Source organism: Asterias rubens, chromosome 9 (genome assembly GCF_902459465.1).
Source record: "Asterias rubens chromosome 9, eAstRub1.3, whole genome shotgun sequence".
NCBI classification, from domain to species: Eukaryota; Metazoa; Echinodermata; class Asteroidea; order Forcipulatida; family Asteriidae; genus Asterias; species Asterias rubens.
The window spans coordinates 10127409-10145280 of record NC_047070.1 but is presented as its reverse complement, the minus strand read 5'-3'; the positions used below and the strand labels follow the sequence as shown (position 1 = coordinate 10145280).

Genomic DNA, 17872 nt, shown 5'->3' with positions numbered 1-17872 from the left:
CTTCAGAGGGAGCCATTTCTCACAAGGTTTTATACTATCAACCTCTCATTATTACTAGTTACCAATTAAGGTTTTATGCTAATAATTATTTTGAGTAATTACCAATAGTGTCCACTGCCTTTAACTTGTGATTGCTGATACACCCTGATAAACAACTGGTATTATCCTCATTTAAAAATGCTAATAAATTAATGCAATGAAAATTTATCATAAAAATAGACATTCATGCAGACATAGAACTACTCTGTTCTTTGATGATGCTTACAGCATCCATAAATGTGCCTTCAATGTGCATCAAGCCCGGTTCATACTTCCTGCGAAATGTTCTCCCAAAGCAAATATTCTTGCGTCACAAATGGAAAAACAGCACGTACCATTTATTGTGTCTCAAAAAAAAAAAAAAGGCTTTGCATTCGCATTCGGAGGAAGAATGAACTAGGCTTTAAACTCTGAATCTTTTTATATATTTTAGATGTTACCATCCCAGATATCCTCCTGCTGTTTCTTGTCACTCCGTCTACGATCTGTTGACAAATAAACAAAAGAAAAAACTCATTTAAAATCATAAAGAAGGAAATGTCTGGTGCTTCTAATGACCACAGAAGAAGTAACCTCTAGTTCCTTGTAACAAGCGTCTATTTTCCATACAAGGAAGATAACTCGAAATTAAAACCCTAGGAACTGTGGAGGGAAGTTCTTGTTGTAGTCCTTGGAGCGAGTGGCTAGGTTTTCTATTGGGATGACACTCCAAGCTTATAGAGTCTCCTGATGGTGACTAGAGTAAGCTAGTCCAAATGTTGAGAACAATTAAAGGCAGTGGACACTATTGGTAACTACTCAAAATAATTAATAGCATTAAAACATTCTTGATAACTGGTAATGGGGAGAGGTTGATAGTATAAAACGTTGTGAGAATCGGCTCCCTCTGAAATAATTTAGTTTTCGAGAAAGAAGTTATTTTCCACGACCTTGATTTCGAGTCCTAAGATTTAAAATTGGAGGTCTCGAAATCAAGCATCTGAAACCACACAACTTCGTGTGACAAGGGTGTTTTTTTTCTTCTTTCATTATTATCTCGCAACTTCGACGACCGATTGAGCTAAAATTTCCACAGGTTTGTTATTTTATGCATATGTTGAGATACACCAAGTCAGAAGACTAGTCTTTGACAATTGCCAATAGTGTCCACTGTCTTTAAGAATCCACTCTGCTCCGATAAAGTTAATAATGATCCACTAAAAGCTAGAGGAGTAGTTTTCCCGGGTGATTTTCTACCTTCCGCCCAGGTAGGAGTTAAAAAGCAGGACAGTTTTATTTAGAACTGAGAAGTCTCTTGAATTCCCCAAATCTACTCCGCGGTAGTAGAATATAAAGCAAGACAGTTCTCAAAGAAGAAAACTACCTGGCAAGTTGATTCACAAATGGTGTTACCGTAAACCAAGTACATATTGATACCTCACTAAGCAATGTCTCAAATGCCATACAAGCTTTACATACAGTCAGTCTTAGGAATTGTCAAGGAGGAAACACTGTTAGAGTCCTGAGAGTAAATGTCCTGGCTCAAAATAGGGATGACAACCACAGGTACTTTAGCCATGGAGGTAGATGCTTTAGTCAAGGTAAAAACCTTGCTTTAATTCTTTATGGTCTTTAAAAATGACAACCTAAGCATACATTTCACGAGCCTATGAAACTTAAAGGGGAACCTCTGGGTTTTGTTCAAGTTCAGGTTCAGGTTTATTTCCATACCATTAGGCAGTACAATATAGACGATGTGACCTATGTTTATATTCAAACCGCCCTCTGTTGACAAAACACTGTATATGTCATGTTTCGCCGAGCAAAAAGAGCGAGTCATGGTAAGATTGCATACACTTTCTAGCTGGCTGCCAAAACACAAAGGTTTTGCCCAGCGGTATGCGCGCGAATCATGTTATGGTTTTCGAGTGACATCAGAGGTCACATCGTCTATAGGGGAAAACTACTTATCGGAACTTAATAATAGAATGGGGAAGTCAGACTAGTAGAAGAAAAGGAACCAGAGAGGGAAAATATTAAAAAAATTATGTTGTTAATGATCACAGTGCCATGAGATTATGCCTCGCACCAATTTCACAAAACACACTTTTTATGCGCAACGTTTATGGTGCAACTAGTGCTGCCAAGAAAGCTTCATTTTACCATTAATACCTTTTGCATCTTTGATCTTTTGCCTTTCGGCAGCTCTCTGCTCCTTGGAGACATTGGTTTTGATTCCTAGTGCACCAGACACCATCCTCCTTGCAGCCATGGTGGAGGTCTCTGGTCGAGGTTTGGCAGGACGAAGGAACTCTTGGCAATGTCTGGCTTTCTCTTTAGATTCCCGGGAGGCAAGCATCAGAGGACGGGTACGGAACATTGGGTTGGAGTTAGAGAGGGCATCTTGTGCTGTTGGATAATAATGCAGTACACAAGTCTTATATTTTGTCTTCTGGATCTGGACATTGGATATATATTCTCAACACTTTAATTAGAGCCAAATAAGAAGAGGGATGATGAAGAAATGTCAGTTTAGATGTGGGAGGAGAACCCCAGAGAACTATTCCAGAGAAAAACCAACACGGTCAAGTAGGGACTGAAAACCCAATCCACATACATGTAGTGCCCCCGATTCAGACCGGGGTCCCAGAAGTGGAAAGCGAGGCAAGATACCACTACACCAACCTGACTTTGGGTAATACAATTTTGAAAGTTATTTAAAGACACTGGAAACTATTGGTAAATGTCAAAGACCAGTCTTCTCACTTGGTGTATCTCAACATGTGCATAAAATAACAAACCTGTGAAAATTTGAGCTCGATTGGTCGTCCGAGTTGCGAGATAACTATAAAAAAAAAAAACTCCCTTGTCACACGAAGTTGTGTGCTTTCAGATGCTTGATTTTGAGACCTCAAATTCTAAACTTGAGGTCTCGAAATCAAATTCGTGGAAAATGACTTCTTTCTCAAAAACTACTTCACTTCAGAGGGAGCCGTTTCTCACAATGTTTTAAACTATCAACCTCTCCCCATTACTCGTTACCAAGTGAGGTTTTATGCTGATAATTATTTTGAGTAATTACCAATAGTGTCCACTGCCTTTAAATGAGTCATTGATACAGTAGACAGAAACACGAGTGCCCATCTAAAAATGCACCATTAACAACCCTTATTGCTATCTTCAAACATCGGCCGTACATGTCATTTGCTAACACACATCTAACTTTAAGTCAATCATGTTTTACTTGACTGCCAAGGAACATCATAATCTGACATCAATCATCTTAACAGGTTCAAAAACCAGGCTGCCAAACTGATTTTCAAGTGTGGCAAATACCACCACGCCACCCGACTCCTTCATCAAATCCAATGGCTCCCAGTCCATCACCGCCCTGTTATTCAAGATTCTCACCATTGTATACAAATGTCTTCACAATACCGCCCCTGCTTATCTAGAAAGTCTCATCAAAGTTAACCACCCCCTTCACTTCCAGTTCATACAGTAAATTTCTGGCGGTACCGAAGGTGTGTTCTTCTGCCAAAGATCAGGCATTTTACGAACATGCCTTGCGTCTTTGAAACTGTCTCCCTCATCAAATTTGTTCCTCATCAAATTCGTTTCCTGTTCAACAATTGATTGCCATGGACTACTTCTCTTCTCATTATTAGTGTCTTTATTTATTCGCTTACTGTACTGTTTCTTGTAAAGAGCTGTGGTAAGAGCGATATATTAATACCTGTTATCATTATCATTATAAAGACACATGTATATTTGGTTTGCGATAAAACCATTTGTGTATCTACTTGCCAGGTAGAGTTTGTTCTTAGAGAACTGTCTTGCTTTATTCTACTACCGCGGAGTAGATGTTCAGAGGTTCGGGAGACTTCTCAGTTCTGAAAAGAACTGTCCTGCTTTTTAAATATTACCCGGGCAGATGGTATAGAAAATAGGCTGGGACTACTACTTTAGCTTATAGGATCGTGATTAACTGTACTACCGTGGAGTCAGTTTATAAATTGGTCTAGAAAATAGGCTGGGACTACTACTTTAGCTTATAGGATTAACTGTACTACCGTGGAGTCAGTTTATAAATTGGTCTAGAAAAAAGGCTGGGACTACTACTTTAGCTTATAGGATTGTGATTAACTGTACTACCGCAACATTTTGACTAGCTTTCTCTAGTCATCGTCAGGATATTGAAGAGGTAAGAGAAGAGTGGGCTTATTTAAAGGGGTTCAGAGGATTCAGTGCAGGTCAATCAATGCTCTGATTGGTTGTGTGGTTGGCGGGCTATCTCTAAGAACAAACTCGACCTGGCAAGAACACATATGGTTTTACCACAAACCAAATCTACATTGATACCTAACCATGCGATGCCTCAAATCCTATATATAAAGACATACTTACCTATAATGACTGACGGGAAGATGGCTAATGCATGTGTGTCATCTACCCATTTGATGTCCATCTCTTTGGTTCTAGTAAAAAATGATTGAGACAACACAAGCTCTAATTATCACACTAAAAATAAAAAGTATAACAAATGACCAAGTTCCAGGAAAGTCAGACAATTACCTCAAAAAGCTATCAAAATACAATTTGAATTGTTATGTGTGACTGCTACGCATTGCTTAAAGACACTTGACACTATTGGTAATTGTCAAAGACCAGTCTTCTCACTTGGTGTATCTCAACATATGCATAAAATAACAAACCTGTGAAAATTTAAGCTCAATTGATCATCGAAGTTGCGAGATAATAATGAAAGAAAAAAACTCCCTTGTCACACGAAGTTGTGTGCTTTTAGATGGTTGATTTCGAGACCTCAAATTCTAAACCTGAGGTCTCGAAATCAAATTCGTGGAAAATTACTTCTTTCTCGAAAACTATGTCACTTCAGAGGGAGCCGTTTCTCACAATGTTTTATACTATCAACCTCTCCCCATTACTTGTCACCAAGCAAGTTTTTATGCTAATAATTATTTTGATTAATTACCAATAATGTCCACTGCCTTTAACAGATAAAGGCATCTCTATTAACTAATATGTGAATCTTTTTCATATCAGAACTCCCCCCACCCCCCCCCCTCACCCGGAACTAAGATATTGACAACATTAGGAGACCACCGACACATGTCCCCAGGGCTTTAATAGCTCAGTTGGTAGAGCACAGGCGCAACACGTTAAACTGGGTGAATAAAATTTCGCTCCAGTCAGTTTATTTTTGTTCACCCCAAAATTAAAAAGAAGAGTGTTTGATTTAATACTTACTTCATTGTACAGAACCCCATGATTAAATCTTGGGTTTTGAAGTCTACTGGAAAGTCATAAACCTCAATAATGTGCTCAAATTCTGCAAAACAAACATATTCAAGAGAAAGGTTTACAGGTTTGAATACTTAGATCGCTGCCAACATTAACCTGGTACGGTGTATGTGTATTCTTTATCCCGATGCAAATTTAACATCTATTATACTTTATGTTATTATAATATAATAATAATATAATAATTTGGGGGCTAATCATCCTTACTCGCAGCTAACAGCTGCGAAGGACGCGGCTACAAGGTGTTCGAGAAGCAGGCATGCAAGGGCGCCTTTGGCTGCCAGCCACATCAACCCATTATGACCACAGAGCACAGTCAAGATAGAAAGTGTTTGATTTTTCCAGAGGGAGGAAAACCGGAGAGTCTGGTAAACCTTCGTGGCACAGCAGAGAACCAAAGCACAACTCAACTCACACATGGTCCTGGCTGGGAATCGAACCGGGGTCACCTTGGTGAGAGGCGAGCGCTTTACGCACAAACCACTGGCAGCCTCAATCGAATCTTGGGTCGAATTTCATTGACCTGCTTACCTTAGAATTCTGCACTTACAGCGCTGTGTAAAGCACATTCTTCTATGGGTCGTAGCCAGCCTTGCTACAATGTTTTTATTAAGTCTACTGTGCTCGTTTTCCCTCTTCAAATAAAGACTATTCATAAATACCTCGGACAGTTTCGCTATTCCTATTGGTGGAGAGCGCCTCACGTGGGTGTGTATAAACCTTTGTTTATGACCGGTAAAAAGTGTTGAAACATGGGCGAGACACGCCTGCTTGCACATGTGTTTTTAAGACAGTTTCTTCATTCCTATTGGTCGAGAGCAACGGCTGAAACAGTTGTGCCACATCACGCGATATGTGCGACACCCACAGCATTCCCTTACTAGGAGTTGTTTACCTGAGGGCAGTTGAGGGCCTTACCATTTCATAGCTGGAGGGGTGTTGTGTTGTGTCATTGAACAATTATAATTTTTGCATTTATTTTACTTTTTTACCAAAAGTGTTGATGTTTTTTGACCGAAAAGGTATTTATGAATGGGAATCAACGTGTGTTGAATCGGTTTTCATATAGTGGCTTAAACCCGCCGAGGCCTGGTTCTTGATATTTTACCTCGACTTTGTCTCAGTAAAATTTTCAAGAACCAGGCCTCGTTGGGATTAAGCCACTATATGAAAACCTCTTCACCACACATTGGTTCCCTTATTTACACCACTCTCTGAAATACACACAAAGCTCTCAGCAGAAAAATACTGCTTTTAAAATCTGTCTCCTGCGAATTAAATTTGTGGGGTACCAGCCATCAATGCACAGCATATACAATGTACTACACAACCATTTTTTACTTGTATCCTACTTCTGCTTAGCATGATTTTTGGTGCTTAGCAGCTTTGTGCCATTGGATGCAGATGATTGGTTACCTGAATAGTCCGTGTGGTCCTTGGGTTGGTAGTTGTAGTAATCTCGTTTGGATTGTTTGACGGTTAGTTGAACATTTCCAACGCCCTCAGTTATCTAAAGAATAAACAACAAATCCCTTTACTGGGTACCCTGTGGAAAATATTGGAGACCTTGATCCATTCCAGGGCATATCATGGATTTAGGAAGTTTCTATATGCAGTTATTTAGAAAGTATAAATGTTGCAAAACATCTCCTTATAGAAACCAAGTATTGTAAATAGCTGAATCAGTTTTTAGATATGACCTCTGTAACGTATTAACATGATTAAAGGCAAAATAATTATTAGCATAAAACCTTTCTTGGTGACGAGTAATGGGGAGAGGTTGACAGGATAAAACATCGTGAGAAACGGCTCCCTCTGAAGTGCCATAGTTTTCGAGAAAGAAGTAATTTTCCACGAATTTGTTTTCGAGACCTCAGATTTAGAACTTGAGGTCACGAAATCAACCATCCAAACGCACACAACTTCGTGTGACAAGGGTGTTTTTTTCTTTCATTATTATCTCGCAAGTTCGATGACCGATTGAGCTCAAATTTTCACAGGTTTATTATTTTATGCTTATGTTGAGATACACCAACTATGAAGGCTAGTCTTTGACAATTACCAATAGTGTCCACTGCCTTTAATGTAAGGATTAAGGTGAATGTTGTGTTTAGAAAAGTTGAAAAAAAGAGTTAAATGAAAGCAGAGAAGAAGAAATGGCCTAGCGCCTTTTAGATTAAAAATTAAGTGTTTGTTTTGGAATGTGACTGAAGATAGCAGCAGGGTAATGCCTGGCTCAAACTTCCTGCAAATGCAAAGCAAAATTGTGACGTCAAAGGGCTGTTATTGCTGCAAACAATTCGCAAAAGTTGAGCACATGTCTACTCTTCCAAATTATGCGTCGCGGATTTTTGACGTCAAAATTCATATCGCATTTGCATTCGCAGAAAGTATGAACCTGCAAGATGACAAGGGGAAATGGTCTGGCACCTTGTTGATTCAATGTACATGTAGGAGCAAGAGTTATAGGTCTATATAAGAACTTGAGGGCGCATTGGTGATGCTGCTTGCACAAACGCGACGGGACCGCAAGGAGACACGCGCGCGCCATTCTGTACGCGCGTTGAATAAGAAACAGACGTTGGAGTTTGTGTTTACTGAACGCTACGCGATGCTGTTTTTTCAACTTACAAAATGGCCGCACAAACAAACACTAAGCAATGCCCGTTTGTTCAACTTAACCATGGCCGCCTGCGTGCATGCCGTGTCGCGTATATAGGCCAGTGCGCCCTCTAGTTCTTTTAATCTATGTGTAGGAGTTTGTTTTGGAATGTGACTGAAGATGGCAGCAGGGTTATAAGGGTCCAATACTTACCTCTTTTATCTCTTCTTGCTTGAGACAATCACCGCTCTCATCAAACATGGTATCCCAATCGTCCACATCCTCTTCATCTACATTATTGCTCTCTTTATCAACATCTGTTTCCGAAAGTTCTTTGCTTTTCTCTTCCTCATTCCTTGACGGATCAGTGGTGGGTGTTTCCGACTGCAGTTCCTGCTTATGCTCATCCGAGGCATTTGGATGTACAGTTTCTTTGTCAGACCCATCTGTTTGGCCTGAGGGTGGGACAATTGAAGGTTCAAGATCTTTACTCAGAGGTTCATGTTCGTTTAAGCTGAGACGAGTAACACCTTCAGTGTTTACTCTGTCTTGGTTGTTCTGCTCTGGCATGGCGTCTGGTGTTGCTTCACTTGTCATGGTGTCTGGTGCTGTAGTATCAACTGTAACAGGCTTAACTTCAGTGTCGTCCTCAATTGTTCTACTTTTAACCGCACCATTGTTTGTGATCATTTCCATTTTAACTCCATCTTGCTCACTATTGCTCGTTTCAAAGGCACTTGAACTTTTATCAGTTATTGTAACAGGTAGATCACTAATATCTGCTTTTTTTTTATTGCTTGCTGATATTCCCTCGGTATCTACAGGATTATTGTCCTCTGCAAAATGTTTGTTTGCAGAATCTCCTGGTGTTGTTAGCGACTCAGGGTTCGTAGCCTTGGTTTCTTGTATCTGATCTTGGTTGACGAGGGATGATGGTTCTGGGGTTGTCTCATCATCAGGGTCGACTAGGATAAGTTTGCCATGAGCAGTGAGTCTCGTCCCTGTTGGATGACAAGTCACATCTTTCTCATCGCAATCAATCTCATTCCAATCTTCAGGGATCGGGGATGCATTCTCTGCCGGCTTCTCAGACACTATCTCCTGCTTCTCTTTCTTCCTCTCCATAGGTCTTAAACCTGCATCTTCATTTTGTTCCTTCGGCTGACCATCTTCCTCTTCACTTGTACTCTTCTTTGATTGTCTCGTGGCGTATCTCTGCAAGTCTGCTTTCCGGTTGTGCTTTCCTTTGTTTCGTTTCTCTTTCGGGTCTTTATTCCCACTCTCTGTCCCATCTTCCGATGTTCTCCTCTGCTTTCCCTTGTTCCCATCTCGTCCTTTCTTCTTCTCATTTTTCTTAGGATGTTGTTTGACACCAGGTGTAGATATCTCTTCTTGCTTCTCAACAGCCTCTGTTGGTTGCTGGCTGTTTTGCGCCGACTCCTTAGAAGGTTCTTGTCTCCTTGCTTTTGGTACATAGAGTTGTTGAGGAGCTCTCTTTGATTTTCTGCGTGATCAAAATCAAATTAAAAAATAGTCAATTCATCAAGTTCCGGAACAGGACAGTAATATTTGTAAACATTAAAAATATAAACAACAGTAGAGAATTGTCCTTCAAATGCCTGTAGATACACATCTTTTGGTTTATAAAGACAGTGGACACTATTGATAATTGTCAAAGACCAGTCTTCTCACTTGGTGTATCTCAACATACAACTGAAATACAGTATATGCATAAATAACAAACCTGTGAAAATTTGAGCTCAATTGGACGTCAAAGTTCGAGAGAACAATGGAAGAAAAACACCCTTGTCACACAAAGTTGTGTGCTTTCAGATTGATTTTGGGACCTCAAAATCTAACTTTGAGGTCTCAAATCAATTTCAAATGTTTTGGTAAGAAATTGCTTCTTTCTTGAATACTGAATAACTTCAGAGGGGGCTGTTTCTCACAATGTTTCATACTATCAAAAGCTCTCAATTACTTGTTACAAAGTAAGTTTTTTGCTAATAATTATTTTGAGTAATTACTAATAGTGTCCACTGCCTTCAAACTTTTTTTAGTGCATTAAAATACAATGAACAACTAAAGAAGAACAAAATGAAATCCCTTGTACTATTATCATTATTATCACCTGTTTTTCTCTTTGGCTAGTTGAGCTGCTACATCAGAGCTTCCCCCATCTTGAGGTGTTTCCATCTTCTCCTTCCTTTGCCTGTTTTCTTCTTCCTTCTTGGCTTCTAACTTCTCTTGTCCAAATAGACCCCAAGAGGATCTGCCCTCGATAGATCGGTCTCCTCTGCAATCCCTCTTGGCCTCCTTCAAGTCTTCTCTCTGGAGTTCCAACTCTGGACTTCTTTTCCTTGGATTTGGGGCTTTGGGAATGTCTCCACTCCTGAAAAAAATTAGACAAGTACTGATAATAAATAATAACACAAGCAATTTTAAAGGCACTGGAATATTTGTTAGCATAAAAACCTACTTTGTATTAACAAGCAATGGAGAACTGCTGATATTATAAAACATTGTGAGAAACGGCTCCCTCTAAAGTAACGTAGTTTTCGAGGAAGAAGTAATTTTTTCACTAAAATGTTTGAATTTGATTTTGAGACCTCAGAATTAAATGTTGAGGTCCCAAAATCAAGCTTCTGAAAGCACATAACTTTGTGTGACAAGGGTGTTCTTTCTTCCATTATTATCTCGTAAATTCCATGACCAATTTTTAAAAGTCCAAATTTTCACAGGTTTGTTATTTTTATTTTGTGCATTTATGTGGAGATACACAAAGTGAGAAGACTGGTCTTTGACAATTACCAAAGGTGTCCAGTGTCTTTTAAAAGATAATTTTCTAATGGTTACAACAATGCGCTGAGGCAGCAATTCCAGAAATGAAACAATGTGATTGAACAGGATCCTAAAGGTCTGACTAAATATGCAACCCTATTAAATTGTCGGACTTCGATATATTAAGAACTGTTTTTACATGTAGGCCTCATCTTGCACACAGGAAAAACTTGATAAATGGAGTATACTCGATATTAAATTTTTCGATATATCGGTTGTTAAAAAAACTGACATCAACAGACGTTAAATCAAGTTCTTTACATCTACATTCTCAAGACTTTTTTAATAAGGGAATCAAAGAGTGGTGAAGAGGTTTTCAACTAGTGGTTTAATCCCAACGAGGCCTGGTTCTTGATAATTTTACTGAGACGAAGTCGAGGTAAATTATCAAGAACCAGGCCTTGGCGGGTTTAAACCACTAGTTGAAAACCGATTAAATCAAATAACTTTCAGTTTCTGAAAAAGTTATCTCCAGTGACATGTATTCTGACCTCAGTTGGATAGAGCAGACAACCGTCCGTCTTTCCTCCCCTAGTCCGATAGAGAAAGTGGTAAGCTCTGGATAGTCCTCTACAGCTTGATGGATGAGGAACCGGTGATAACTGGTTACAGCAGGAAACAAGAAGGCACTGTAGGACAAAGGGAACAATAACACTATTATTGATAAGGAAGATGGAAGTAGTGCGGCATGGGGGTAATAAGCGGATAATAATTAGATAGTATTGAACTGTTGACTATATAATAGTATTGCGCAAATCCAAAGAATAGTCAGTGCACTTTAAACATTCTTAACCCCTGGGGTGGATTTCACAAAGAGTAAGACTAGTCTTATCTCAAGTTTGGATGAATTACTCGTCCTAACCAAGGACTAGTCTGAAGTTTTTTGTAACTCAGCATGGCTTTCAATTCACAAAATAAACGATCCTGTACCACCTGACCACTCAACTTATCTTAACCAATCAAGGCCTGGCCAAGAGTGTAACAAGTTGATGTTATCTTACTCGACTTCTCCAAAGCCTTTGATCGAGTGTCACGTTTGAGCCTGTTAAACTTAAATTCTGCGCAGGTTCATAAACATAAATTCTATGGCATCATATTCATAGATAATCATAAGCTTGGGCAATATCACAGGAACTAGTTTGTCAACTTCCAATACCTTGGGGAGCTAATTATCGACTAGTCACCCTCAAACCGTAATCTGAGCCACAGCAGCCAGAAAATCAAAGAAGCTGTCTTCACCACCTTTATTCGACCAGCAGTCGAATACGCAGCAACTTCATGGGATCCCCACACGCAATGTAACATCAAGAAGCTAGAGCAAGTCCAACGAAGCTCAGCTCGATTCGTCATTGGAGATTATAGAAGAATGAGCAGTGTTACCGCCATGCTAGATCACCTCGAATGGCCTTCTCTACAGGAACGTCGTTATCAAAGTCGCCTTCAACTGATGTACAAAATAAGATTTAACCTGGTCGTCATCCCCTAGAGCACCCATCTGACACACTCAACCACATCAACAAGAGGTCATGGCTCCCGATTCACAATCCCACATATGAACTCTTCAGTGTACGCCAGCTCTTACTTCCCACGCACCATCCGGGACTGGAACAACCTCCCAGTTGATCCTGCGGCGTACCCTGAAGGGACCCCCGGCTGAAGTAAACCTCACCTCCAGCTTTTTACTCGCACCTGTACATCATTCTATGTGCACCTGACACAAATTCCTGTTGCCTAAGTCAACCCATGCGCTCACATCACACGCAGTGTGTACTTCTTCAACCATTTGAAGGCTGCACTTTACAACTTACATGACTTACATTACAAGGAAGAAGAAGAAGAAGATGTAACTCGTCAGAATAAATGATAATTCATCATTTGATTGAAACTAGCTAGGCCTACATACATGTAAATAAATGTCAGACTCTCACTAATTTTTAAATTTAAATTTATAAAGGCAGTGGACACTATTGGTTATTACTCAAAATAATTATTGGCATAAAACCTTTCTTGGTGACGAGTAATGGGGAGAGGTTGATGGTATAAAACATTATGAGAAATTGCTCCCTCTAGTGCCATAGTTTTCGAGAAAGAAGCTGGCCTACATGCATGTAGTTTTCCACAAATTTGATTTCGAGACCTCAGATTTAGAACTTGAGGTCTCAAAATCAACCATCTAAACACACACAACTTTGTGTGACAAGGGTGTTTTTTCTTTCATTATTATCTCGCAACTTCGATGACCGATTGAGCTCAAATTTTATTGTAATGTTATTTGGGAAAAGTTTCCGTATGGGCATGATCATGGGTATGGCGCCACCACTTCGTAGTATCTAATTTACCTCAATGAGATATCCCTTTCTGTAAAAAAATTAGTAAAAAAGCGGTGGCGCCATACGAAAAGTTATCCTTTTAAATTATTGTACAATCAAAGGGCAATCAAACTAATTACACATTTGTCAATGTCAGTTTGTTATGATTCTGAATAATTATTAACAAAAACTCTGTTTTTGTCTGAATCACGACGACAGTGGAGTCAGTACTCACCACTTTTTGATGTCTTCCGAGGCCAAAAATTCATCTAAATCTGCGTTCACAAGGTCAAGAAAGTGACTATCTACACTATTAAGATAACGATTATCCACAAGGTACGCCAGTTTAGCTGAACAGTTTTGTTGAAAAAGTGAAAAATTAAGTTTACTTTTATGTTATTTCTGCACGAACTTTCTCACTCTGGTCGATTTGCACGGTACCCAGACTCACTAAAACAATAAATAGGCGCTATACAAAACTAAACAAGTTTGCACACCAGTCTATGCTTCATCGCGACATGGGCTCAATACTGACATTGGTGGCGCTATTTAATATTTACGTTGGGTGGACAAAAAAATATCATCACATTTATTTTCTCTGCTGTCATGTCATTTACCTTTCGTCTGCATGCTGCTGCTGCTTCTTCTTAGGTGTCACACACAACGTAACGAATATCAACGGAGAAAGTATGTAGTGCACGAAGCTGCTACTAAACTAACCAGCAACTCAAGCACATAATTTGTTAGAAGAGCTACGAAAAATCGTGATGAAAATAAGGAAATTCTTCAAACAAACCTTGGGGAATTAGCGTTCACAATGACTGACGAGGGTGAGTAACGTAAAATCATTTTTGTCAGGCTGTAATTCCATGAATTCTAATCAAAACATGCAGGCCACTACGGTTAACATGCTGGGGTGAGTGTGAAGGAATGTTAAATCATGTCTCAGATGAGTCCCTTGGTTGGTAGCCCAATAATATTTGTTAAAGGGAAGGGTTTCTTTCCTTTTGACCTTTTTGACTATAAATTTAAAAATTATATATTTTTTTTTGCAGTAATGATTAACCTAAATGCTAGCTATTTGGTGACAAATAAAATGTTAAAGCGCAGTGAATTGTTCGATTGAAATGTGAGGCATGTCATGTCAGTTTTTAAATTTTATATTCACATCTACTCTATTTTTATAATCTCGTATTGTATATTTGCTGGTTTTTAATGTTTTAATGTATTTTTATATTGTAAACCTAAATACAATTCAGCCTTTTGGCTGCTACGTTTGATTTTTAATAAACCAATAATAATAATAATAATAATAATAATAATAATAAAAAAATGATCAAGTCATATGCACACAATTGTATTGAATTGACTGTAACTTGTTGTATGTGTTGCTAAGGGAGGAGGAGCGACAGGCAAGTGGTGTGTGTGTGGGGATGGGCGGTGTGGGGGGGGGGGTATGATCGAGGACTTCAACAAGCAGACTCCACATTTCACAATGCGAGATATGTACACAGTTGGTTGCAGACGACATGGTTTTGATGTTTATAAATATTTATTTAATTTTCTTGGGTAGAAAAAAAAGAGTACAATCATGGACATTAAATTAGGTAAAATTATTTAAAAATACAGCAATTAATCAATTTAATTTGATCACCCAAAACTGTTAAATTTATTTGGAGGGTGTCGGAGGGGGGTCATGCTTTTATTTTGGAAGGTGTACGCTGCAGGGGGCCACCATCTTTTATGGCATTCATGACCACAGAGTATTGCCACTGTATACTAAAAACAAAACCTTCATGGCCCTTAGGCCCACGCCTTAATGGCTTCGTACAGTTTCGGCCAGCATAGCCCCCCTCCCCCACCCCCAACGACCAGGGCCAGTACCAGGCCAGCACTCTTTAATTTAAAAGTTCAAGAACACTGAGATAACAAGCAGTCCCTGGAGTGTTTACACAGTCTAACAATGCAGTCATAATAACACATTGTATGAAAGCTTATTTGTATGTACAAGTGTTTGTTTTGAAATACGATTCACTTATTTTAAGTTGTTGTACACAGGTACATGACATCAACAATAAAATAAAATTTCTTTGATTTCGGCGAGTATACAAAACCTTCTGTACAATATGGTGTGTATGTGTGTGTAACTGATATTAAACAACTGTTTTGAAAAGGTTGTTAAATACCACAAACTGGAAAAAGAAGGGCAAAAGATTCTGACCCTTTTGTTTTTGGTAATTTGTGAATCAGTATTCATTGCTGAATCAAACACAAGACCAAAAATTACATAAAATGCACACCCAGCTCTAGTCTTGCTTCCAAGACCATTGGTGTTGCGCGGTCACACGCAACCAACGTTCGGATCTAAGCACGGCAAAAACTGTACACGCTTGTAATGAACAAACGTTAGTGGGCGCTCTTTTTCTCTGATATATATATGTATCTCACATGATCTCACCAAGATCATGGTGAGATACAGATATCAGAGAAAAAGAGCGCCCGCTAACGTTCGTTCATTAGAGCGCCCGCTAACGTTCGTTCATTACAAGCGTGTACAGTTTTTGCCGTGCGTAGATCGGAGCGTTTGTTGTGTGTGACCGCGCAACACCAATGGTCTTGGAACCAAGACTAACCAAGCTCAAGTTGGATGTCCCGAAGCTTGGTCCAACAGTTCTACAGTTGGAGTGTTGGAAGGAGGCCATTCTTGTCACAGACCGTGTTTAATGTAGCCTTGTATGATTGTAATTAATTGAACACTCGCGTGTATGGCACACCTGTAGCCTGCAGTGATCAATAAACAAATAAAGTGGGCAACATGGTTAGATTGGTGGGGATTGGCCCTGTAACGTCATCAGTGCAGTTAGAAAACACTGCTCAGTAGATTTGTGCAAACATTGAAAATGTACTCACTGAATGGGATGATAGAAGAGGGATGGATCTTGATCTCAAATTTTTGAAATTATCAATCAAATTATTATTTTTTTTTACAACTTGTTCTTTAAGGGTTTGGGTACTGTTTGTATTAATAAATGTACGACACAAACACAAACATCTACAGATTAACATTACATAAAGGCCTACTTACACGGTTTAAAAAAATAATGATGATAAAAAAGCTTCCGTTATTATTTGCTGAGGTACTGTGGTTTGTGAGAAATTAGTTAAATAATTGAACAACCATTATTAAAGCAGTTACACCTGGATTAAATGTGACTCAAATCAAAAACATTTGTGATTTTTATTTGTTTTCTTTCTTAAAACGACTATGAAGCTGAAACTTCTCTACAGGTTAATTATATTACATTTTAACATATATCTTCATTCACAGTGAGTAGAAATTCATGTCATAGCCAATTTTATATCAAAACATTTTTAAAGACACTGGACACTATTGGTTATTGTCAAAGACCAGTCTTCTCACTCGGTGTATCTCAACAATGCATAAAATAACAAACCTGTGTAAATTTGAGATCAATTGGTCGTCGAAGTTGCGAGATAATAATGAAAGAAAAAACACCCTTGTCACACGAAATTAGTGTGCTTTCAGTATGCTTGATTTCGAGACCTCACATTGTAATTCTGAGGACTCAAAATCAAATTTGTGGAAAATTACTTCTTTCTCGAAAACTATGTCACTTCAGGAGGGAGCTGTTTCTCACAATGTTTTATAATACTATCAACCTCTCCCCATTACTCGCAATCAAGAAAGGTTTTATGACAATAATTATTGTGAGTAATACCAAAGTGTCCACTGCCTTTATAAAAATGTTTTGACTTGTATGAACGGCCCACTCACTGCATGGGATAATGGATGAGAGAAGGATCTGGATCTCAAATGAACTTTGATTATTTTATAATCAATTCAAGGCACTGTACATGTTCGGTATAATTACTCAAAATATATATTAAAACCTTACTTGGTAATGAGCAACGGAGAGCAGTTGATAATATAAAACATTGTGAGAAACGACTCCCTCTAAATTACCATTTTAAGAAAGAGGTAATTGTTCACTAAAATAATAAAAGACTTCTGGCCAGAAGCCTTTTATTCCTATGAAAGCACACTTTTTTGTACAGCAAGGGTGTTTTTCTTTCAATATTTTCTAGCAACTTAGAAGACCAATTGAGTCAAAGTTTTCACAGATTGTTATTTTATGCGTTTTGTGATACACCAAGTGAGAATACTGGTCTTTTACAATTACCAAACTTGTTCTACTGTGTTGCTGACATACTGTAACTTACAAAGGCCCAGATGTTAGGGCTACTTTTACGCATACGATAGAGAAAGAGTATACATGTGGATGGATTTGGGACAGTTTGTGTCCAGAACACATGCAACCATATGCATCATTGCTGTAATTAATTGCATCAAAGGCACTTAATTGCATTATGACAAGTGGTAACCGTCATCCATGGCCCACTTAGTATACAAACAGTGAAGTGTAGACTTTATGTTTGTAAACCATGTTTGCATACAGTGCATCACTGCACACAAACTGGTACCGAGTGGAGGCCTACTAAACAAACTTTCTGGTTTTTTAAAACAAATCTTTAAAGCACATGTTTCACTTTCTTGTTTTTGTTGTTACGACATCATTAGGCCTATTCAAAGCCTAGAATTTCATGTTTTTTCTTCTTTTTGAACAAGAGGCAAAGCCATAAATCATTTTATAATGAGATCTTCTGTTGGTAAATCTTTAAGTGTGGAAATATTATTTAAGAGGCATCAAGGCGAAGACCATGGGCAGCAGAGGCCATTGCCACTGTGACCTCTGGG

At 38.7% G+C, this 17872-nt stretch overlaps 2 protein-coding genes across 2 annotated transcripts in view; one reads left to right on the top strand and one right to left on the bottom strand.

Moving 5' to 3' along the window:
- Positions 1–60: 60 nt before the first annotated feature.
- On the bottom strand, positions 61–13488 carry LOC117294732 (R3H and coiled-coil domain-containing protein 1-like; the record flags this gene model as incomplete). The annotated part of the gene is made up of 9 exons (XM_033777245.1): positions 61–524; positions 2191–2427; positions 4426–4496; positions 5290–5371; positions 6760–6853; positions 8159–9449; positions 10077–10337; positions 11278–11415; positions 13331–13488. Coding segments are annotated over 9 exons (2388 nt in total), but the record flags the coding sequence as incomplete, so codon positions are not given.
- A 221-nt stretch (positions 13489–13709) lies between these two features.
- The window catches only part of LOC117294461, a 49974-nt gene continuing 45811 nt past the window's right edge, over positions 13710–17872 (top strand). Inside the window, exon 1 of the mRNA XM_033776873.1 lies at positions 13710–13925. Coding sequence (XP_033632764.1) covers positions 13913–13925 — 13 coding nt within the window. The 5' untranslated portion in view covers positions 13710–13912. The remainder of the gene's footprint in view (positions 13926–17872) is intronic.